Here is a 25,599-nt window from a genome sequence, read left to right on the forward strand (position 1 = left end):
AATAGCTACTTTTGTTAGCGCGTTTGGTACACCTATCCAAACGCTGGTGCTGGTCGAGCATTTCTTCGGACAAAAACTTCAAAAAGTTATATTACAGGTCGAAGAAACATTTCAAACTAAGTACAGAATCAATCATTAGGATGTTTTTATCGTAAATCTATCTATGATAAATGTATCATTTATCATAAGTTCCAACCGGAGAATTCCTTTGTGTCTTGAGGAGGAACGGAACGCAAGTCGATATCATGTGGAATGCGCATGACCAGGAAATGTCTCTCTGCCAGTAGCCTGACTCATTCCCCTCTTATTCAGTCCCACAACACAGTAGAAGCCTCATCCAAGTCTCTATAGACGGATGACATCTAGTGGAAGCCCTAGGAAGTGCAACTTCATTCATATCCCAATGTGATTTCAATAGGACATGGGTTGAAAATATACCAACCTCAGATTTCTCACTTCCTGTTTGGATTTCTTCTCAGGTTTTTGCCTGCCATATGAGTTCTGTTATACTCACAGACATCATTCAAACAGTTTTATAAACGTCTGAGTGTTTTCTATCCAATACTACTAATAATATGCATATATTAGCAACTGGGACTGAGGAGCAGGCCATTTATTCTGGGCACCTCTGGGCACCTTTCATCCAAGCTACTCAATAGTGCCCCTGCAGCCATAAGAAGTTTTAAAGTAGTAAAACGTTAACATATCCATAGCACGCAATGACTACATAAAACTTGTTGGATGCATTTGCTGTTTGTTTTAGTTGTGTTTCAGATTATTTTGTGCCTGTAACGCCAGACACTGGGAGACGAGAAGCAAGTACAGGGTGATGATTTATTGAATAAACAGACAGGAAACAAAACAAGAACAGAGTCTGGACAAGGGAAACATAGCAACATTAATGCTGCCCGGGAATGAAACTGAGGAAGTGACAGACATAGGGGAGGCAATCAATGACGTGATGGAGTCCAGGTGAGTCCGATGAAGCGCTGGTGCGCGTAACGATGCTGACAGGTGTGCGTAATGATGAGCGGCCTGGCACCTCAAGTGCCAGAAAGGGGGAGCGGGAGCAGACGTGACAGTGCCGAATAGAAATAAACAGTAAATAATGTATTGTGTCATTTTAAAGTCACTTTTATTGTAAATGAGAATGTAATATGTTTCTAAACACTTCTACATGAATGTGGATGCTACCATGATTGTGGATAATCCTGAATGAATTGTGAATAATAATGAGTGAGAACGTTATAGACGCACAAATACCATACCCCAAGAAATGTTAACTCACCATCACAATAACAGGGGAAGTTAGCATTTTTGTGGGGGTAAGATATTTGTGTGTCTGTTTCGGTCATTGACCTTCATCAGAGCAGTGTGACGTTTCGGTCATAGACCTTCATCAGAACAGTGTGATGTTTCAGTCAGACCTTCATTAGACAGAACAAGTCAGGCAGATGTAGAAACAACAACAGCCGCACAACCCCCCTGAAGAAACCCTAACAAAGGTGAGGGACAATGATAATAAAATAATGTACTAAATGTAATAAACCTAGAACCTAACAAAGCAAGCACAAGCAGCCTGTTTCATTTCACTCTCTGAATGAGAGAGAGCTTCACTGACTAACAGACAGCTTAACTGCTGTGTTTTCCAATGCAGCTTTACAATTCAAATTGCTCTGGAGCCCTACACTCTCCAGTTTGAAGAGAGATTTACAGTTAAGAACATTCTCGCCTTTTTCCTTTTTGGTAATTTTGAACATCTCAAAAGGTGGAATCAATACCTCCTTCTCCTGTTCTCCCAACACTGGGTAGGACTTGAGATAAGCTCCTGCACATGTCTTTATCTCAAAGCAGGAGTCATCTCCAAATTTTTTAGTAATTTCCTTGTCAAGAGAGCTGGAGGCAAAGAAGCCAAATCGGATTATTTGGTTAACTTCACCTGCAAACACCATGCTGGTTCTTCGATATGTAGTGTGACAGCCATGTTGGTTTTCTTTCAGGAGGCGGAGAGCATCTATCAGCAGGAAATGCAGGGAGTGGAACTGGAAGGAGGACCCGTAGTCTGTCCTATTGGTCCGGACTGCCTGGTTGAACTCCCTATATATGTAATTCGAAACTTCTGTGTAAACACAGATAGCCTGGATATGCTCTACACTAAGTTTGTCTTTAAGATTGACCTCTGAATTGTCCTTTTTGAATCGTTCCTTCACATTTTTTACACATTCTTCTGCCTTCTTCCAGGCTCGTTTGAAGATCCCTACTGTTTTGGTTTCTATTGAAAGAAATTTATTCTGCACTGTGTTGTACATTTGTTCAGTGCAGCCGTTATACATGTCATCAACAGAGTTAGGGACCATGTCTAAGGGTATGGGGGAATTGAGACCAGGCTGACGGAGATGAACCTTAGAGAATATGGTACAAAAAAACATGCAAACAGTGTAAAAACAGAGGGAAAGTTTTATATTTGAACATTTTTAATTGTAGCGATCTTGTTCTCAGATTAATAATAGCATAACTAAATGTTGGTAAAAACCTTTCATAATTACAAGGTTCTCATCTCAAAATCGTATAGTTCTGTAGAACAAACAGAAGTTGATGCTGGATAGTGGGCAATGCTGAAAAAGCATTTGTGTTACAGATAGAAAGATCATCTTACCATCTTGGAGTCCACACCCAGAGTCCAATCATAGAAGACACACAGCACAGCAAAGGTTAGGATGTTGTCTATCCTCATGACTTTAACAGCACCTGTAGTAAAACAACATGTATAGGAGACCATACCAATCAGCATAACAATACCAAACATGATACAACATATCTTTGATATTATTCACGCTTTAAAACTAATTATGTTACTGTGTACTACTCCCTTCACAGAACAGAGAAAACTGTCTCTAACCAGGATAGAAAGAGGGGTGGGAGGCCCCGGTGCACAACTGAGCAAGAGGACAAGTACATTAGTGTGTCTAGTTTGAGAACCAGACGCCTCACAAGTCCTCAACTGGAAACCTCATTAAATAGTACCCGCAAAACACCAGTCTCAACGTCAACAGTGAAGAGGTGACCCCGGTACGCTGGCCTTCTAGGCAGAGATGCAAAGAAAAAGCCATATCTCAGACTGGCTAATAAAAGTAAAAGATTGAGATGGTCAAAATTGACAGAGATATGGCTTTTTCTTTGCAATATTACATAATATTTTGTTTTAATCTTTTATTTAAAAAAAAGACAATTAAATAAATTTTATTCCCACTTTGTAACGCAACTAAATGTGGAAAAAGTAAAAGCATGTGAATACCTTCCGAAGGCACCGTAGCTAGCTGAGACAACCACCTATCACAGTCAAATATACTGGATACAAACATTCCATTCCAGCTTAACAATGGATGTGTAACATTTTGCAATTCATTTTTGAAGAATAGCTACATTAGCTACAACAACCTAGTAGTATTTAATTAATACTACTGATAAATTCTATAGAGAAATAACTACATCAGCTACAACAACCTAGTAGTATTTAATTAGTACTACTGATATAAACTCTATAGAGAAATAATGAGTAGTACTATTGACAAATCTATATTTGATGCTACTGTTTTTGTAACATCTTATAAGATTATAATGATCTGATAGTTCAACTTACCAGACAGGAACATGATAGAGGTTGTTTTGTATTGATCAGCTTCAGGACTTGTGTTTGCAGGCTATCTTCAAAGGTCTTCTTATACCTCATACAAGCCCACACAACCACAAACATTGTTCCCACACAGAAGAACCAGTGAGTAGTTTCTGGTAATGACGTCACTGGGTGAGTTCCAGCGATTTCTCAGTGATACGTTTTATTTGACATTTTTGTGGAAGAACCAACCCACTGGACACACACTGCTTGAATCAACATTGTTTTCACGTCATTTCAATGAAAAAACGTTGATTCAACGTGGAATGGATGTTGAATTGACGTCTGTGCCCATTGGGAAGTATCCTAATAGGAATGGAATAGAAAATATTGTCTAATGAAGACTTCATGGGGGGAATCAGCACTTCCTCCTCATGCGGCAGCTCAGAGTACCCCCCTCCCCACCCTCCCCTCAGTGGGGCACCAAGGTAGATGGTGATCTCAAAACAGGAGTGAGTTCCAAAGTATTTAGCAACGATTTGCTTGTCTAAAGAGCTCAAGGTGAACTGTCCGAATCGCAATGTAGTATTTCAGACACCGTAGAAAGCCTTTTTGGTTCCTCTGAATGTTCGGAAACGCTTATTTTCTTGTTCAGGATTCGTAAGGAATTGATCAGAAGGAGGTGCAAGGAGTGGTACTGGAATGTTGTGCTGTAGCTCTTCTTTTGGATAAAGTGGTCCCGTTGAATGACTTGTACATTTTGGATGTTGCATTCACATACACCTGGATTGCCAGGGAATCATTTTTAGACAGTTCAGGTCTGGTTGTAATGTAAATGTAAAATGCACACATAATCAACTGTGTAATGTTTGGATTCAGTCTTGTGTCAGGTGACCTGTTGTGTCCCCACCTTTATTCTAACCATGATCTCCAAACTGTTCCCTTTTAAGTGCTACCATGGTTATGCATCTTCTGTAAGAAACATTTACATTTAGTCTTTAACGAGTGTAAAGGGTCTTAATAAGTGTCTTAAGAGTGTAAAGGGTCTTAATAAAATGTAATATTTTATCAAATATTTCACATTTAGTCAAATGTGCTGATTCCCCCCATGAAGTGTTCATTAGACAATTATTTAGTCAAATGTGGAATGACACCAGTCATCAGTCAAGCATCAGGGTGACTTCTGACTACTGTTTTTCTCTTTCCCACACACAAACAGGTATCTTTTCAGATATCTTCCCCCTCAGAACCCACACAAAAGTTTGAGCCCACTTGAAGGTGTGAGACAGAGAGTCATCACCACAACACAAACAACCTGACAAAGATGAATGTCATTCAGTTAGCCAGATGTAACTATGCAGGTGTCATCATTACTGTAATAGATATTCATTATCATTTTGATTTCTTAAATATATTGTGTTTTATAGTAGTGAGTAGGTTATCATGCCAACCTATGGTCTCTGTTGTCTCTGATAGTCAACAAGACGGCTGCTGAAGCTTCCTTCATAACCAAGTCCCTCCCCATCTCTCATCCAGACCCAATCATGAGGTTGGCCACGTTCTAGGCTGACTATATTGAAGTCGCCTTCCAGATCTCACAACTCCTGGATAGGAGTTTCACAAATCAACAAATCACAAATCAACCACATCACATGATATAGCAATCTAATGCCCATTTGTTGTTGTGTGCAGACTGACTACAATATAGTTGGCCTGGAACGAGACCGCTCTCTCCTCGTTGTTATTGATAGACTGTGCAGTGCAGAGCTGTGACCTCACAGATACAGGAAACTACTAACCCTGCTACTGTTCTCCCTCCCACCTCACTCTGACAGCCACAGTTTCCTGTTATCTCTCTGGTTAGACAGCCTACTTGTTACTATTTGGCCTCAAGTTCATTTCAAAGTCATGACTAAGTGTTACTTCTCTGTAAAACTGTGTGCAATGATTTTTTTTCTTTCTCCCCAGTTGCTAGTTGCAACCTTGTTTTAGCACTGCAACTCCTCAATGGGTTCAGGAGAGGCGAAGCACAAATCAAATCAAATTCTATTGGTCACATACACATGTTTAGCAGACGTTATTGCGGGTGTAGCGAAATGCTTGTGCTTCTAGCTCCGACAGTGCAGCAATATCTAACTAATATCTAACAATTTCACAACATATACCCAATACACACAAATCTAAAATAAAGGAATGGAATTAAGAATAGATTAATAATTGGACAAGCAATGTCAGAGCGACATAGACTAAGATACAGTAGATAAGTATAGAATGCAGTAAATACATATGAGATGAGTAATGCAAGATATGTAAACATTATTAAAGTGACATTATTAAAGAGACTAGTGTTCCATTTATTAAAGTGGCCAATGATTTCAAGTCTGTGTATGTAGGCAGCAGCCTCTCTGAGCTAGTGATGGCTATTTAACAGTCTGATGGCCTTGAGATAGAAGCTGTTTTTCAGACTCTCGGGCCCCGCTTTGATGCACCTGTACTGACCTCGCCTTCTGGATGGTAGGGGGGGGAACAGGCAGTGGCTCGGGTGGTTGTTGTCCTTCATCATCTTTTTGGCCTTCCTGTGACATCGGGTGCTGTAGGTGGCCTGGAGGGCAGGTAGTTTCACCGGTGATGCGTTGTGGGCGGTGATGTAGCCCGACAGGATGCTCTCAATTGTGCATCTGTAAAAGTTTGTGAGGGTTTTTGGGAACAAGCCAAATGTCTTCAGCCTCCTGAGGTTTGCGCGAATGCTGCCATCTATCCACGGTTTCTGGTTAGGGTTTTAATTGTCACAGTGGGTACAACATGTCCTAAACACTTCCTTATAAACTCATTCAACGAATCAGCGTATATGCTGATATTATTCTCGGAAGCTACCCGGAACTCCCAGTACGTGTGATCAAAACAGTCTTGAAGCGTGGATTCCGATTGGTCAGACCAGCGTTGAATAGTACTTAACACAGGTACTTCCTGACCCGCCTAGCCGCTTACTTCTGAACATTAAACTCTCTCTCTGAACCCGGAAGTCAACCTCACCTATATGTGAGGAAACACCATTCGACTGACATCCGAAGTCAGGTTGCAGGCGCCCGACAGGAGACGTCATTATGATGCTTAATGCTTTTCTTTATTGGTTTCAACACCAGTTCCAGTACACATGATAACCAATCAGAATTTACTAAGAAATTATGTCAGCAAATGGCCGTACTATGTCAAGGGGACAACAGTAATCATTACAGGTAAAAACATTTTTTTTTACAGGATCATTACAATGGAAAGTTAACAATATTCAACAAATAACAAAATACCATTAGATTAAATGTTAAGAAATAACAAAACAGCATTACATTAAATGTAAACAAATAACAAAATACCATTAGATTAAATGTCAACAAATAAGAAAAGAATCAGTAACATCAGTAACATAATGGTGAAAATGAACACAATATTGATGGGGTTGAGAGAATTGGTAACATAATGGTGAATTTAAACACACTATTGATGGGGTGGAGAGAATTAGTAACATAATAGTGAATTTAAACACAATATTGATGGGGTGGAGGGAATCAGTAACATGTTGGTGAATTTGAATACAATATTAATGGGGTGGAGGGATTCAGTAACATAATGGTGAAAACACAATATTGATGGAGTGGAGGGAAGCTGTAAGAAAATAGTGAATATAAACACAATATTGATGGAGGGAATCAGTAACTTAATGGTGAATATAAACACAATATTGATGGAGGGAATAAGTAACTTAATGGTGAATATAAACACAATATTGATGGAGGGAATCAGTAACTTGATGGTGAATATAAACACAATATTGATGGAGGGAATCAGTAACTTAATGGTGAATATAAACACAATATTGATGGAGGGAATAAGTAACTTAATGGTGAATATAAACACAATATTGATGGAGGGAATCAGTAACTTAATGGTGAATATAAACACAATATTGATGGAGGGAATCAGTAACTTAATGGTGAATATAAACACAATATTGGTGGAGGGAATCAGTAACTTAATGGTGAATATAAACACAATATTGATGGAGGGAATCAGTAACTTAATGGTGAATATAAACACAATACTGATGGAGGGAATCAGTAACATAATGGGGAATGTTAACAAACACAGTGCACATGCTAACAAATGACAACATATCACAAATTACTATTCGATTAAATTTCAACAAATTACCGGAAGTACAATCTTGATCTTAATCTGGGCAAGCAATGTGGGTTAAACAGTTTTTAAACAGTTTTTAACAGGATCATTACAACTGAAAGAAGGAGTCAACAGAAGTCAGAAATAGTATTAGAAATATTCACTTACCTTTGATGATCTTCATCAAAATGCTCTCCCAGGAATCCCAGTTCCACAATAAATGTTTGTTTTGTTCAATAACGTCCATAATTTATGTCCAAATATCTCCTTTTTGTTTGCGAGTTTAGTTCCAAAATCCAAAATGATGACGAGCAGGTCAGACGAAACATCAAAAAATTCCATTACAGTTCGTAGAAACATGTCAAATGATGTATAGAATCAATCTTTAGGATGTTTTTAACATAAATCTTCAATAATGTTTCAACCGGAGAATTCCTTTGTCTTCAGAAATGCGATGGAATGCAGGTCGCTCTCACGGGACCGCGCGTGATCAGCTCATGCCAGAAACCTGACTCAAAGAGCTCTCCTTCCCTCATTCTTCACAGTAGAAGCATCAAACAAGGTTCTAAAGACTGTTGACATCTTGTGGAAGCCTTGGGAAGTGCAATGGGACCCCAAAGACACTGTATATTGGATAGGCAAACCTACAAACCTCTGATTTCCCACTTCCTGGTTTCGTTTTTTCTCAGGTTTTTGCCTGCCATATGAGTTCTGTTATACTCACAGACATCATTCAAACAGTTTTAGAAACTTCAGAGTGTTTTCTATCCAAATATACTAATAATATGCATATCTTAGCTTCTGGGACTGAGTAGCAGGCAGTTTACTCTGGGCACCTTATTCATCCAAGCTACTCAATACTGCCCCCAGCCATAAGAAGTTAAATGTTTTGGTGTAATGGAATGGCCGGTGTCCAGTTTGGATGCTGGAATTATATTAGAGGGGAGTGGATGAACGTGTGCAAGAAGCCTACAGGAGACTTTTAAAGTAGCCTAATCAGATTAAAACATTGTGACCTGTTATGTTAATTCACACATTTTAAAAGTTAAATGACAGGTATTTAGGCTATATGTCACGTTCCTGACCTTATTTTCCTTTGTTTAACTTTGTTTAGTTGGTCAGGACGTGAGCTGGGTGGGTAGTCTATGTTATGTGTTTCTATGTGGCGTTAAATGTGTTGCCTGATATTGTTCTCAATTAGGGGCAGGTGTTTGACGTTTCCTCTGATTGAGAACCATATTAAGGTAGGCTGTTCTCACTGTTTGTTCGTGGGTGATTGTTCCTGTGTCTGTGTCTGTCGCACCACACGGGACTGTTTCGTTTTCGTTCGTTTGGTTAGTCTGTTCCTGTTCATGCGTTCTTCGTGTTATATTGTACGTTCTCATGTTCAGGTCTGTCTACGTTGTTTTGTAGTTATTCAAGTGTATTTCGTGTCAGTGTTCGTCTTGTTTAATAAATTCATTATGTCTTCATACAACGCTGCGTTTTGGTCCGATCCCTACTCCTCCTCTTCAGACGAAGCAACCGTGACACTATATTTATGCTTCAGGTTCTATGTTGAGGAATAGCCGCTCGGATCAGCAGGCAGAAGGTGTGTTGAGTTTATGTGAATAACTGGGCCTGCTGGGATCATAGGCCTATGAGGCCACACTATATACTGTAGAAACAATCAAATAACAGGGCTTATTATGACATTATGAAATATAATGCAATTTTTCATTGGTTTTTGGTGTTGTAGGCTAGTCTAGGCAGGATAACTGTATTGTCCCTAAGCAATATCAACAGAGGAGCTTTTTGAGCTGTGTCTCATGTCTTCACTGTTCTTTCATGCACAATGATGCACCTGGCCTCTCCGGTGCCTATCAGCAATTCCTATTTGTTGATGTGGATTTATATTAAACATTGACACAGCTTTGAATGCTTTTATGTGTGGTATGATTGCTAATTAGCCTATTGCAGATCTGGAAAATGATCCACCTACCACTATTGTCACTATGAATAGTGGAAAGAGGGCAGGATAGACAGTTGACTGGTAGACTATATTGACCTGTGGTATAGTAAGCGTGCGGAAAAGCATAGTGCATTAGACAAGTACCAAGCAACTTGATAGCAGAAGTGCATGCCAGCAGATGAGGCCATGTGGTTATATACAGTAGAATACATTTTATAGTAAAACCTGCAAATGGCAAATATACATCAGGGAAATAACATACCCCTACCCCCAGGTAAATTTCTAACTGTCCCTAACATGTATCTTTTGTGATCTTTCCCCCCTCAGAAACCCCCTGCTAACAAGTTTGATGCCCTCTTGAAGGCGTGAGACAGACAGTGATCAGGGTGAGTTTGGTGTAAACCACAACACACAAATAACCTAATAAAGATAAGATAAATGTCATTTATTTACCAACATGTAACTTTGCACGTGCCACGTAGCAATTATATAGGAAGAGAGACTGTAGATTCCTCTAACAACAACTTTACTATAAGATTTGCAAAAATGAAGCAATCATTAACAACCAAACAAAACAGAGTTGTCTCTCTCCTCTTATAGAAAAAGTACAATTGTCACACCGGCCTTCACTTTGCCCCCCCCTCAAGTCCAGCTCAGGCTTTAGGTGTTGCCGGCCTTCCAGCTTCTGCCGAACCTGCTGCTGTCAAATGCCCTTCACTCTCTGTCTCGTCATCATTACACACACCTGGTTCCAATCCCCACTCTATCACTGTATATATACTTCCTCTGTCATTTGTCTTTGTCAGTCATTGTAAATGTTATTGGTTTTCCTGAAAGGAATCTCTTTTACTCTTTCATGAGTACTTTACATTTTGCACTGTGGGTTTTGTCCCGCTTTAAGCTATGGTGCTTTAATAAAATATTCAGTAGTTTTAAAACTGCAACTGCCTCCTGCCTACTCCTCTCTACACCTGTGACAACAACCTATTTTGTCTTTGTGACAGTTTAGCAGATGGTTGGAAACAGGGACGGAACATGGTGTGTAAAAGCTGATTTAGCTTGTCTGTTCAGATTAAGATAGCTGACGTTGCCACCATTGTCTGTTCCTTCTTGCATGTTTCCACCCATCTAAATTCCTGTAGATTATGAGAACAGGATGTCACGTACTGAGGTCCCACCCAAACAGCTGTTATCTGTACGCCCAGACTTATGACTAAGTCACATACAGTGGTTCCTCCTTTAAAAGTTGTGAGCTTACGTCGCTGGACTTAGAGGTACCCAGCGTCACGGCTTCATTGCTCCAGACCACCACAAGGGGGAGTTACAGCACTCAATATGCATTTGGATCCCAAGGTTTTTATATGACCAGTCATATCGAGTGGTTCCAATGACGTATTTGATGTTATGCCACCCATCACTGGTGACTTTTTTCAGCAAAGATGTATGACAAAAACATTACAGTTGAAGCAAATGTAAGCAATTATAATGTCATAACGAGTCAAGCAAAACATTTACAATTGAGAGGAATCTGTTAGTTAATATAGAGACAAATGATTGTGCATATTTTTTTTGTCATAAAGTTAATTTACAAAAATATATATTTAGCAAGTTAGCTGACTAGAGAACATTAGCCAGCCAGCTAGCTAGTGTTATGACATGAGTATGACATTGTAATTCGTGTTGTTTAATGTTTTAGGGACTCCTGAGAAATCCAGCAAACCAGGCTGTCGTCTTGTGAAACAGTGGATGCTTCTCTCACAGAGAACGGGGCATCAAAAACCTTCTTCACCTTTCCCACGAACCCCTCCAAACTAATGCGTATGGCCGGCTGTTGTTCCCATACAGCAATAGCCCAAGTGAGAGCCCTCTAAGACATCAGCGTGATGAGGTAGGCTATATTGGAGCAATCCGAGGGGAAAGAGGAGGGCTGAAACTCGAAGACTAGGACACACTGAGCTAGAAACGTCCGACAGGTGCTCGGCTCTCCAATGAAGCATTCCGGGGGAGGTAAGCGGGGCTCACGAGAAGGTGGAGTGACCGATGAGATGGCGCAGCTAGCTGCTGAGTTACTGGGTGGCTGTGGGGTTACAAACGTGGTTCGCTGCCTCCCAGACAACCCCCGGAATTGCTCCAGCAAAATTTTTAATGCCCTGTCAAGGAGTTCAGCCAACGTTTGGACCTCCTCCGTAAGGCCACAAAGCAATTCCCTGTGCCTAATGATGGTGGCTCCGTGGGAAGAGATGACGTTGTGCAGCTGGCCCGGGTCTGCTGGGTCAGTCATGGCCAGTTTGTACTATCACGTTTCAAGGTAAGACTCAGATGCAGACAGTGTTGAATAAACAACAGTTTAATAATCTAGCAGGGGCAGGCAAAAGACAGGTCAAGGTCAGGGGTCAATAATCCAGATAGGTGGGGCAAAGGTACCGAATGGCAGGCAGGCTCAGGGTCAGGGTAGGCAGAAAAGGTCAAACCGGGAAAACTAGAGAACAGGAACAATCAAGCGATAGGAACAGAGGGAAAAACGCTGGTAGGCCTGACAAAACAAAACGTACTGGCAACAGACAAACAGAGAACACAGGTATAAATACACAGGGAACAATGAGGAAGATGGGCGACACCTGGAGGGGGGTGGACACAATCACAAAGACAGGTGAAACAGATACGGGTGTGACACAGATCATCATGTCTGCACACATACACATGCATGATAATGTACAGTACACCTTGGTTCACTACAGGGCCATTTTAATCTAAAAGTGATGCTGCTGAGATAGAGTTAACACTCCCCCTTTCTGTCTTCCTCACACTCCCCTCGACCCCAAGATAACCACTGCACCTAATGCCAGTTGTCATGGTCACCGTCTCTCAAGTTGTGTCACTGCATGAGTTCCAGACATTTCTCAGTAACATGTTTTATTTTTCAATTTTGTGGCAGAATCATGTATTCTGTATTGAATAAAATACAATAAAATCAAACATCTTAATTGTTGCTTTTTTCCCTGAGCTTTCGTATATCTCCGAGATATAGGACATACACTTGAAAACCTGATTCCTTTAGATTTTGTTTTTTACTGTATTTTTTTGCCATTTATGAATATGTTATTCAATGTGTTTCTGTGGACTACAGTAGTAAAGGCCAAATTCAATATTTTATCGTGGCCAGTGTGTTTAGTCATATGGTAGAATGACATACCAGACAGAACACTACATATAGTCCTTTCTCTCTATTAACCTATGGCCTATAGTGATCTTATACGTTATCAACGTGTGTCGGTTGTGCTTGACTGATGGCCGAAAATCCCCTCCCCTTCCAAAACTCAAAAGCTGCCAGATGTACTGTAGGTAGCCGCGGTCACAGTGTACATGCCAGCAAATGTCAAGAAAATATTACACCTGACCAAGACATATAATCTCAACAATTTCAAAACAGTAGCAGTAAAAAAAAATATGCAACCGAGCAATCAATGCAGGTCAAAACAAGCCATTATAGGGGTTTCGTTCCAGGTCGAATACATTGCAGACGTTGCATTGCATCAACCAATGTGTCAGGACCCGGTGCGAGAAACAGTCACTAATAATGGGCAGAACCCAGAAGATGAGGCAGACACAGCAGTACTAGAGATGGTGGTTTAATAAAAAATAGATATCTTCCAAAATACAAAGAAAATCCACAAAGTGGTAAAAACAGCAAGGGAAAAAAGAAACCTCAAAAGACCAATCCAAAAATACACGAGAACAAAACCAGAGAACCTCTGGAAAATCCAACAAGAGAAAAATGATCACAAAGGCTGGGGCTGGGTGCTAACATACAAACACTGAGCAAAGAACTGAGGAACACACAGGGTTTAAATACCAACAAGGGAACGACACACAGGTGCAAACAATAATAGAGCAAGAAAAAACACAAAAGGTTCAAAAAAGGTGCAATGGGGACATCTAGTGACAAAAAACAGAACAGTCCTGGCCAAAACCTGACACAATGGTTGTGTGCCACATCATCGACTGCGCAGTCGGGCATCAGATTGCAATATGATGTGGTTAGTTGATATGTTAAAGACCTATCCAGGCATGAGATTAGGCATGCGTCTGCAATGTAGCTGACCTGGAACACAGCCAGAATCTCTACAGTGTGAAGCTGGGGTAATATACAGTAGTTATCAACATAATATAGAGTATTATGTAGCCTGTATCTGATGCTCTGATGATGTTTGATTCTCCTCCACTCAAAATCAATTTGCAATTCAGATCACTGTCTACTCCCTTGCTCTTTAGTGTGTAGATGACTTCACACAACAGGTTATTCACTGGTGACTTTGTCTGGATTTTGGTGACTTCAAAAATCTCATATGGTGGAATTAAAACTTCCCTCTCTTCAGGAAAGGCTGAGTAAGAAGTTAGCTCAGCGCCAAAGCAAGTGTGGATCTCAAAGCAAGACACATTCCCAAAGTTGGTTAAGTCGGATCTGAAAGAGCTTGTGGCGAAGGTGCCGAAACGGATCTCGTGGTTGAGAACACTCAGATCAAACTTCCGGTTGGTTCTGTGAAAGGTTTCCTTACATGTCTCTTGTCTTTCTCTAAGAATCTGAATGGCATCAGTCAGGTAGAAATGCAATGCATGGTACTTGAATGATGTTGTCATATATGCAGAATTGCCCTCTTGAACTGCTTTGTTAAAGTCCAGGTAGATCGATTTGGAATTGGGTCCTGGTTTGTTTTTTGTGTACAAATAGATAGCAATGGAATGATCTGTATTCAAACTGTCTCCACGCTGTTTAGCGTGTGGTTTTGCTATGTTCCAGGATGTATTGAATTGAGGATTAGTGTTTAACTCATCGTAGAGGTACATGTTTTCAACCACCCGTAACATTAAACCTCTGCAACCATCATATTTGTCATCAACAGAAGAACGGACCATGTCTAGAGGTAGAATCTCTTGCATCCCTCCGTCTTGAATCCCTCCGTCTTGAATCCCTCCATCTTGAATCCCTCCATTCCCAGTTTCTCCATCCTGTAACAGTGACATTATTTAGACACGTTTCCATTCATAAGACTTATGGCAAACTGTACTAAAGTTTGGGAACGCTGTTCTAATGTAGGGGCAAACAATGACAATTTAATATGTAATCATTTTTTCTTTATTTTATTTCAATACAATGTAAAATATCTCACCTTTGAATGGGGAATGCCGAAGATGAAAACTAAGATTACCATCAAAACAAGTAGAAATATAACAGAAAAGACGATCGTCTTCTTTTTGTGTATGTTATTGATTTCCATCTAGTGACGTTGAAGAAGGAAGTAAAAGGTTACAGTTAATTTCAACAAGAAACCAGTGCTGGGTTCGAATACCCATACTTACATACTGTATACTACATACTTAATGAGTACATACTACATACTATAATTTCATTTTAGTATACTGTAAACAAACGGTATCCTTTCAGTTGAGTGTACTAGCGCTTCGCCTGTCTACCTGAATTTGATGCTGTTGCTATGCAACTTCTTGCTAGCTTGTTAGCGTAGCTAGCGTAGCTAGACATCTTGCGACTTCATTAACAATGTCCAATGAGAACGCACAATTACTATACCACTTAACTAACCTAAGAATGACCTGAATAATAAAGTCAGTAAATGTTGGGTAGTTAGTTAGATAGCATATAGTTAATATACTGGCAAATTTGATGTATTAGTAGCCAACTAACTTTAGGAAGCCAGCTAACATACCGGTACATACAAGCAACTACTGTAATGATATGCTATGCGGTTCGTAAGGCTAGCGTACCTAACAAATTGTCACCGAACATAATGTGTAATGTCACTTATTTGAAAAGTCATTACATTATTACATTGCTGAACATTTTCTTAAAATATGTCATAATTACTTAAAGCAATGCATTTGTGTCTGCTCTCATCGGACTGCATATTTTCGCCATTTTCTTCAAATCTGAAAATGTTGTGAAGCCACGCCCATTTTCTGAAGAATTGCACTATGAGCCCCAAAAGCACAGAAATAGTGTCCACTGCCTGTTATACTTCCTATTTTGGCTAATGTAGTACGACATCCGGGAACCTGTGGCATACTAACTATATCCATACTATGACTAATAAGCACACTACATACTCAATTTACATCACAAATAGTGCGGTTAGTGAGGTTAGTATGAGTATTCCAACACAGCTCAGGTCCTACTGTGCCTGTTCCAGAGGTATTCATATTGAGAGGTACAATTGGAAGAACTTGAAATTAAATAAAATGTAAATGTGACATTTGTAATATCTGCCATCTAATGTATTTGTGCTCTCTGTTCTCGCTAGTTAGTCACTTTTACTTATCACTCACAAGTTAGTGTTATACTGTAGGGCAAGGTTACCACTATAATCATTCTTTAATCATTCATTTTGTGTCTTTTGCTTGTGAAATAATCTGTAGAAAAATGGATGTACAGGAGGCAATGTACAGTTAGAAATGTTACATTCTTACCTGTTAGCTCAGTTCTGGTCAATCAACGTTATGGTATCCTTTTTTGTAAGGCCAAGTTATGAGCAAAACCTCTTAATCCTCTTCTCTTGTGTTTTCCATTGTTTTGTCGATACGCACAACAGTTTATTTTATGGAAACACCCATGTATGACGCAACACTGGTTTTTCTGGTCCTTGGTGACTTTAGCCCTGAGTACACCTTGCATTACAGTTCTAGCACAGGTTAAAGGGGAAACACTGATGTATCACAAGGGGTAAAAACCTGAAGCATCCGGTGGGGGTTTCCTCTCATCACCAAATATGGTGATGAGAGGAAACCCAGTGACCAGCAGTGGGAGAAGATTGGCAATATGTAACTGGGCCAACATTGTACTAATGTTATAATACATTAAACATCTGATCTCAGTACAGTTTTCTGTTCCCAAAACGAACATATGTTATGAACAGAATGAACACAATTATGCAGACTTTACCCTTTGCAAAATTTGAAAAAATTACATTATTTAGAAATAGTGTTCAAGTTCCTACATACCCACACTCTGACACATTCAGATATACTACATACCCACACTCTGACACATTCAGATATACTACATACCCACACTCTGACACATTCAGATATACTACATACCCACACTCCCACACATTCAGATATACTACATACCCACACTCTGACACATTCAGATATACTACATACCCACACTCTGACACATTCAGATATACTACATACCCACACTCTGACACATTCAGATATACTACATACCCACACTCTGACACATTCAGATATACTACATACCCACACTCCCACACATTCAGATATACTACATACCCACACTCCCACACATTCAGATATACTACATACCCACACTCCAACACATTCAGATATACTACATACCCACACTCCGACACATTCAGATATACTACATACCCACACTCCCACACATTCAGATATACTACATACCCACACTCTGACACATTCAGATATACTACATACCCACACTCTGACACATTCAGATATACTACATACCCACACTCTGACACATTCAGATATACTACATACCCACACTCTGACACATTCAGATATACTACATACCCACACACATTCAGATATACTACATACCCACACTCTGACACATTCAGATATACTACATACCCACACTCCAACACATTCAGATATACTACATACCCACACTCCGACACATTCAGATATACTACATACCCACACTCCAACACATTCAGATATACTACATACCCACACTCCAACACATTCAGATATACTACATACCCACACTCCAACACATTCAGATATACTACATACCCACACTCTGACACATTCAGATATACTACATACCCACACTCCGACACATTCAGATATACTACATACCCACACTCTGACACATTCAGATATACTACATACCCACACTCCGACACATTCAGATATACTACATACCCACACTCTGACACATTCAGATATACTACATACCCACACTCCCACACATTCAGATATACTACATACCCACACTCCAACACATTCAGATATACTACATACCCACACTCCCACACATTCAGATATACTACATACCCACACTCTGACACATTCAGATATACTACATACCCACACTCTGACACATTCAGATATACTACATACCCACACTCTGACACATTCAGATATACTACATACCCACACTCCAACACATTCAGATATACTACATACCCACACTCTGACACATTCAGATATACTACATACCCACACTCTGACACATTCAGATATACTACATACCCACACTCCAACACATTCAGATATACTACATACCCACACTCTGACACATTCAGATATACTACATACCCACACTCTGACACATTCAGATATACTACATACCCACACTCCAACACATTCAGATATACTACATACCCACACTCTGACACATTCAGATATACTACATACCCACACTCTGACACATTCAGATATAGTACATACCCACACTCCAACACATTCAGATATACTACATACCCACACTCTGACACATTCAGATATACTACATACCCACACTCTGACACATTCAGATATACTACATACCCACACTCCAACACATTCAGATATACTACATACCCACACTCCAACACATTCAGATATACTACATACCCACACTCCAACACATTCAGATATACTACATACCCACACTCTGACACATTCAGATATACTACATACCCACACTCTGACACATTCAGATATACTACATACCCACACTCTGACACATTCAGACATACTACATACCCACACTCCGACACATTCAGATATACTACATACCCACACTCTGACACATTCAGATATACTACATACCCACACTCCAACACATTCAGATATACTACATACCCACACTCCAACACATTCAGATATACTACATACCCACACTCTGACACATTCAGATATACTACATACCCACACTCCCACACATTCAGATATACTACATACCCACACTCTGACACATTCAGATATACTACATACCCACACTCTGACACATTCAGACATACTACATACCCACACTCCAACACATTCAGATATACTACATACCCACACTCCAACACATTCAGATATACTACATACCCACACTCTGACACATTCAGATATACTACATACCCACACTCCAACACATTCAGATATACTACATACCCACACTCCCACACATTCAGATATACTACATACCCACACTCTGACACATTCAGATATACTACATACCCACACTCCCACACATTCAGATATACTACATACCCACACTCTGACACATTCAGATATACTACATACCCACACTCCCACACATTCAGATATACTACGTACCCACACTCTGACACATTCAGATATACTACATACCCACACTCCAACACATTCAGATATACTACATACCCACACTCTGACACATTCAGATATACTACATACCCACACTCCAACACATTCAGATATACTACATACCCACACTCTGACACATTCAGATATACTACATACCCACACTCCAACACATTCAGATATACTACATACCCACACTCCAACACATTCAGATATACTACATACCCACACTCTGACACATTCAGATATACTACATACCCACACTCTGACACATTCAGATATACTACATACCCACACTCCAACACATTCAGATATACTACATACCCACACTCCAACACATTCAGATATACTACATACCCACACTCCCACACATTCAGATATACTACATACCCACACTCCGACACATTCAGATATACTACATACCCACACTCCAACACATTCAGATATACTACATACCCACACTCTGACACATTCAGATATACTACATACCCACACTCTGACACATTCAGATATACTACATACCCACACTCCCACACATTCAGATATACTACGTACCCACACTCTGACACATTCAGATATACTACATACCCACACTCCAACACATTCAGATATACTACATACCCACACTCTGACACATTCAGATATACTACATACCCACACTCCAACACATTCAGATATACTACATACCCACACTCTGACACATTCAGATATACTACATACCCACACTCTGACACATTCAGATATACTACATACCCACACTCCAACACATTCAGATATACTACATACCCACACTCTGACACATTCAGATATACTACATACCCACACTCTGACACATTCAGATATACTACATACCCACACTCCAACACATTCAGATATACTACATACCCACACTCTGACACATTCAGATATACTACATACCCACACTCCGACACATTCAGATATACTACATACCCACACTCTGACACATTCAGATATACTACATACCCACACTCTGACACATTCAGATATACTACATACCCACACTCTGACACATTCAGATATACTACATACCCACACTCTGACACATTCAGATATACTACATACCCACACTCCAACACATTCAGATATACTACATACCCACACTCTGACACATTCAGATATACTACATACCCACACTCCGACACATTCAGATATACTACATACCCACACTCTGACACATTCAGATATACTACATACCCACACTCTGACACATTCAGATATACTACATACCCACACTCCAACACATTCAGATATACTACATACCCACACTTCAACACATTCAGATATACTACATACCCACACTCTGACACATTCAGATATACTACATACCCACACTCCAACACATTCAGATATACTACATACCCACACTTCAACACATTCAGATATACTACATACCCACACTCTGACACATTCAGATATACTACATACCCACACTCTGACACATTCAGATATACTACATACCCACACTCCAACACATTCAGATATACTACATACCCACACTCCAACACATTCAGATATACTACATACCCACACTCCAACACATTCAGATATACTACATACCCACACTCCCACACATTCAGATATACTACATACCCACACTCTGACACATTCAGATATACTACATACCCACACTCCGACACATTCAGATATACTACATACCCACACTCTGACACATTCAGATATACTACATACCCACACTCTGACACATTCAGATATACTACATACCCACACTCTGACACATTCAGATATACTACATACCCACACTCTGACACATTCAGATATACTACATACCCACACTCCAACACATTCAGATATACTACATACCCACACTCTGACACATTCAGATATACTACATACCCACACTCCGACACATTCAGATATACTACATACCCACACTCTGACACATTCAGATATACTACATACCCACACTCTGACACATTCAGATATACTACATACCCACACTCCAACACATTCAGATATACTACATACCCACACTCCCACACATTCAGATATACTACATACCCACACTCCAACACATTCAGATATACTACATACCCACACTCTGACACATTCAGATATACTACATACCCACACTCCGACACATTCAGATATACTACATACCCACACTCTGACACATTCAGATATACTACATACCCACACTCTGACACATTCAGATATACTACATACCCACACTCCCACACATTCAGATATACTACATACCCACACTCTGACAAATTCAGATATTCTACATACCCACACTCCTACACATTCATATATACTACATACCCACACTCTGACAAATTCAGATATACTACATACCCACACTCTGACACATTCAGATATACTACATACCCACACTCCCACACATTCAGATATACTACATACCCACACTCCAACACATTCAGATATACTACATACCCACACTCTGACACATTCAGATATACTACATACCCACACTCTGACACATTCAGATATACTACATACCCACACTCCAACACATTCAGATATACTACATACCCACACTCTGACACATTCAGATATACTACATACCCACACTCCCACACATTCAGATATACTACATACCCACACTCTGACACATTCAGATATACTACATACCCACACTCCCACACATTCAGATATACTACATACCCACACTCTGACACATTCAGATATACTACATACCCACACTCCGACACATTCAGATATACTACATACCCACACTCTGACACATTCAGATATACTACATACCCACACTCCCACACATTCAGATATACTACATACCCACACTCTGACACATTCAGATATACTACATACCCACACTCCAACACATTCAGATATACTACATACCCACACTCTGACACATTCAGATATACTACATACCCACACTCTGACACATTCAGATATACTACATACCCACACTCTGACACATTGAGATATACTACATACCCACACTCTGACACATTCAGATATACTACATACCCACACTCTGACACATTCAGATATACTACATACCCACACTCTGACACATTCAGATATACTACATACCCACACTCCGACACATTCAGATATACTACATACCCACACTCTGACACATTCAGATATACTACATACCCACACTCTGACACATTCAGATATACTACATACCCACACTCCCACACATTCAGATATACTACATACCCACACTCTGACACATTCAGATATACTACATACCCACACTCTGACAAATTCAGATATTCTACATACCCACACTCCTACACATTCATATATACTACATACCCACACTCTGACACGTTCAGATATACTACGTGGGTCATTCCTGGGCTCGGGTAATTTTTCAGTCCCTCTGACCTTAATATTGTATTTCAAGTATTGGGTCACCAAAATGAAATGTTAAGGACTTTGTATATACATTGAAATGTCCAGAATAATAAACTGACGTAAATATAGCATTAATGTTAACTTCATTATTAATTAAAAACCGTATTTTTCAACTGACAGTAGGAATTGTGGTATGTCTCCCAAGAGTTTCACTTAATTTTTACTTGGGAAATGAATATTAAAATGTGCACATAATTCATATTTTTTTATCAAATAAATGCATGATTATTGATTAAAATCACACAATTTATCTCTGTCCCTCAGTCTACACTCAACCCCGTCACACCAAACAAACTCTGCCAATAAAAATGGTCAGTCCACCCTTACGTGCCATCATTAACAGGAAGTGACATTATTCAACAATGTTCAGCTGAATGTTACAGAAACAGGTAAGTAATCATATTATTTTATATCTGTATTTTTTTTAAAGTCAGGTGGGGATCGTCGAGCTGACCAACTCAACCCTGTTACATTAAATAAAGATGGAAAACTAGTACTTATACTTTAACCTTTTCTCAATATAGGGGGTGCTGTTTCAACGTTACTATTTTTCGTTCCCAAATTAAACTGCCTCGTACTCAATTCTTGCTCGTACAATATGCATATTATTATTACTATTGGATAGAAAACAATCTTTAGTTTCTAAAACCGTTTTAATTATGTCTGTGGGTGAAACAGAACTCTTTCTGCAGCGAAATTCATGACAGGAACTGCGAAGGTCTAAAAACGAGGCTCTGTTCTCAGATCAGTTTAAAGCTCTGTATGTATCCTATGGGTCGACATGAACTGCACCCGCCTTCCCCTGGATGTCAGTAACCAATGAGAATTGGAATGGAGTTTCTACGCAGATCTCAGACCTTATAAAGCCCCAAGGAACGAAGGGAGCTCTCTTTTTGACGTTCGTCATGACGCAAAGCAAGACCTCAGGATGGCATTTTGAAACGCTCAGTTATCGGCCTTAGATATATCCGTCTGAAATTTAATTCGATATAGGTGTTAGAAACATCATAACGAAGTTATTTTAAACCGAGTTATATCAGTTTATGCGAGTATATTGCAATTTTCGGAATTTCCTTAGTATTGCGTTTTGAACATTTGGGCACGTCTTCGCCACATGGCTAATGTTTGCTGCTAATTCCTAAGTTGAAGACGGCAATCTACAACCGAGCAACGATGATTCTGGACAAAGGACCACTTGCCCAAGATTCTGATGGAAGCTCGTCCAAAAGTAAGAGCTATTTATGATGTTATTCCGTATTTATGTGGAAAAATTTAAAAGGATTTGTCCGCCATTATTGCGGCACTGGTCTGGCTGTAACGCACACTGTATGTCTAGTAACGTTAATTTAAAAAATCTAACACAGCGGTTGCATTAATAACTAATGCATCTTTCAATTGCTGTCCAACCTGTATTTTTTAGTCAAGTTTACGATTATTTGTCGATTAGATTAGGTGCCTCTCCAAGATGGCGCCGGCCAGAATGCATGAAATGCAGCTACTGATCACATTGTATAACCACGATTTGTGCTGCTAAATATGCACATTTTCGAACAAAACCTATATGCATTGTGTAATATGATTTTACAGGACTGTCATCTGATGAAGTATATCAAGGTTAGTCAAAAATTATATATCTTTTGCTGGATTGTTACGATCGCTAACCTTTGCTGCTGGTAAATTGCTTGTGTTTCTGGCTATTGTGGTAAGCTAATATAATGCTATATTGTGTTTTCGCTGTAAAACACTTAAAAAATCTGAAATATTGGCTGGATTCACAAGATGTTGGGCTTTCATTTGCTGTACGCTGTGTATTTTTCAGAAATGTTTTAAGATGAGTAATTAGGTATTTGACGTTGGTCTCTGTAATTATTCTGGCAGCTTCGGCACTATTTCAGATTGCAGCTGCAATGTAGAACTGTGAATTATACCTGAAATATGCACATTTGTCTAAAAAAACATATGCTATACAATAAATATGTTATCAGACTGTCATCTTATGAAGTTGTTTCTTGGTTAGTGGCTATATATATCTTTATTTGGTCGAAATTGTGATAGCTACCCATGCAGGAAAAAAATGGTGGGGAAAAAAAGTTGTGTCTTTTGCTATCGTGGTTAGCTAATAGATTTACATATTGTGTCTTCCCTGTAAAACATTTTAAAAATCAGAAACGATGGCTGGATTTACAAGATGTGTATCTTTCATCTGGTGTCTTGGACTTGTGATTTAATGATATTTAGATGCTAGTATTTACTTGTGACGCTATGCTAGGCTATGCTAGTCAGCTTTTTTACTGTGGGGGGTGCTCCCGGATCCGGGATGCTGTGCAAGTAGGAGTTGACCCATAAAAATATACAGTCGATTAATTTCATACAGTCTATCATTGTTATTCTAACTTCCGCGACGCATATAAGGCCCTCCCCCGCCCTCCTTTCGGAAAAGCTGACCACGACTCCATTTTGTTGCTTCCAGCCTAGAAACAGAAACTAAAACAAGAAGCTCCCGCGCTCAGGTCTGTTCAACACTGGTCCGACCAATCTGATTCCACGCTTCAAGACTGCTTCGATCACGTGGATTGGGATATGTTCCGCATTGCGTCCAACAACAACATTGACGAATACGCTGATTCGGTGAGCGAGTTCATTAGAAAGTGCATCGGCTACGTAATACCCACAGCAACGATTAAAACATTCCCAAACCAGAAACCGTGGATTGATGGCAGCATTCGCACGAAACTGAAAGCCCGAACCACTGCTTTTAACCAGGGCAAGGTGACCGGAAACATGACCGAATACAAACAGTGTAGCTATTCCCTCCGCAAGGCAATCAAACAAGCTAAGTGCCAGTATAGAGACAAAGTAGAGTCGCAATTCAACAGCTCAGACAAAAGAGGTATGTGGCAGGGTTTACAGTCAATCACGGATTACAAAAAGAAAACCAGCCCCGTCGCGGACCAGGATGTCTTGCTCCCAGACAGACTAAATAACTTTTTTGCTCGCTTTGAGGACAATACAGTGCCACTGACACGGCCCGCTACCAAAACCTGCGGGCTCTCCTTCACTTCAGCCGAGGTGAGTAAAACATTTAAACGTGTTATCCCTCGCAAGGCTGCAGGCCCAGACGGCATTCCCAGCCGTGTCCTCAAAG

General features: G+C 39.8%; 3 protein-coding genes across 3 annotated transcripts in view; all 3 read right to left on the reverse strand.

Annotated features, from left to right (window-relative positions):
• Nucleotides 1-25,599, reverse strand: part of LOC139579332 (C-type lectin domain family 4 member M-like) — a 403,007-nt gene that overhangs the window by 175,396 nt on the left and 202,012 nt on the right. The gene's annotated exons all lie outside the window — the stretch shown is intronic.
• Nucleotides 816-3,090, reverse strand: LOC139579344 (erythroblast NAD(P)(+)--arginine ADP-ribosyltransferase-like). The gene is made up of 2 exons (XM_071407915.1): nt 2,657-3,090; nt 816-2,402 (listed from the first exon to the last, which is right to left on the reverse strand). Exons 1-2 carry the CDS (start codon nt 2,804-2,806, stop codon nt 1,614-1,616), a joined length of 939 nt encoding a protein of 312 aa, XP_071264016.1. The 5' UTR covers nt 2,807-3,090; the 3' UTR covers nt 816-1,613.
• Nucleotides 13,437-14,734, reverse strand: LOC139579357 (ecto-ADP-ribosyltransferase 5-like). Its single transcript, XM_071407931.1, has one exon. The coding sequence runs from the start codon at nt 14,673-14,675 to the stop codon at nt 13,860-13,862; it is 816 nt and encodes a 271-aa protein (XP_071264032.1). The 5' UTR covers nt 14,676-14,734; the 3' UTR covers nt 13,437-13,859.

Source organism: Salvelinus alpinus, chromosome 6, assembly GCF_045679555.1.
Source record: "Salvelinus alpinus chromosome 6, SLU_Salpinus.1, whole genome shotgun sequence".
Classification (NCBI taxonomy): domain Eukaryota; kingdom Metazoa; phylum Chordata; class Actinopteri; order Salmoniformes; family Salmonidae; genus Salvelinus; species Salvelinus alpinus.

Bases quoted from the DNA above. Each gene is read 5' to 3' on its own strand.
- LOC139579344 (XM_071407915.1), bottom strand. From the start codon at position 2,806: ATGTTTGGTATTGTTATGCTGATTGGTATGGTCTCCTATACATGTTGT. The intron at 2,403-2,656 runs GTAAGATGATCT...ATATTCTCTAAG, and splicing joins TGGGTGTGGACTCCAAGATG to GTTCATCTCCGTCAGCCTGG.
- LOC139579357 (XM_071407931.1), bottom strand. From the start codon at position 14,675: ATGCAAGAGATTCTACCTCTAGACATGGTCCGTTCTTCTGTTGATGAC.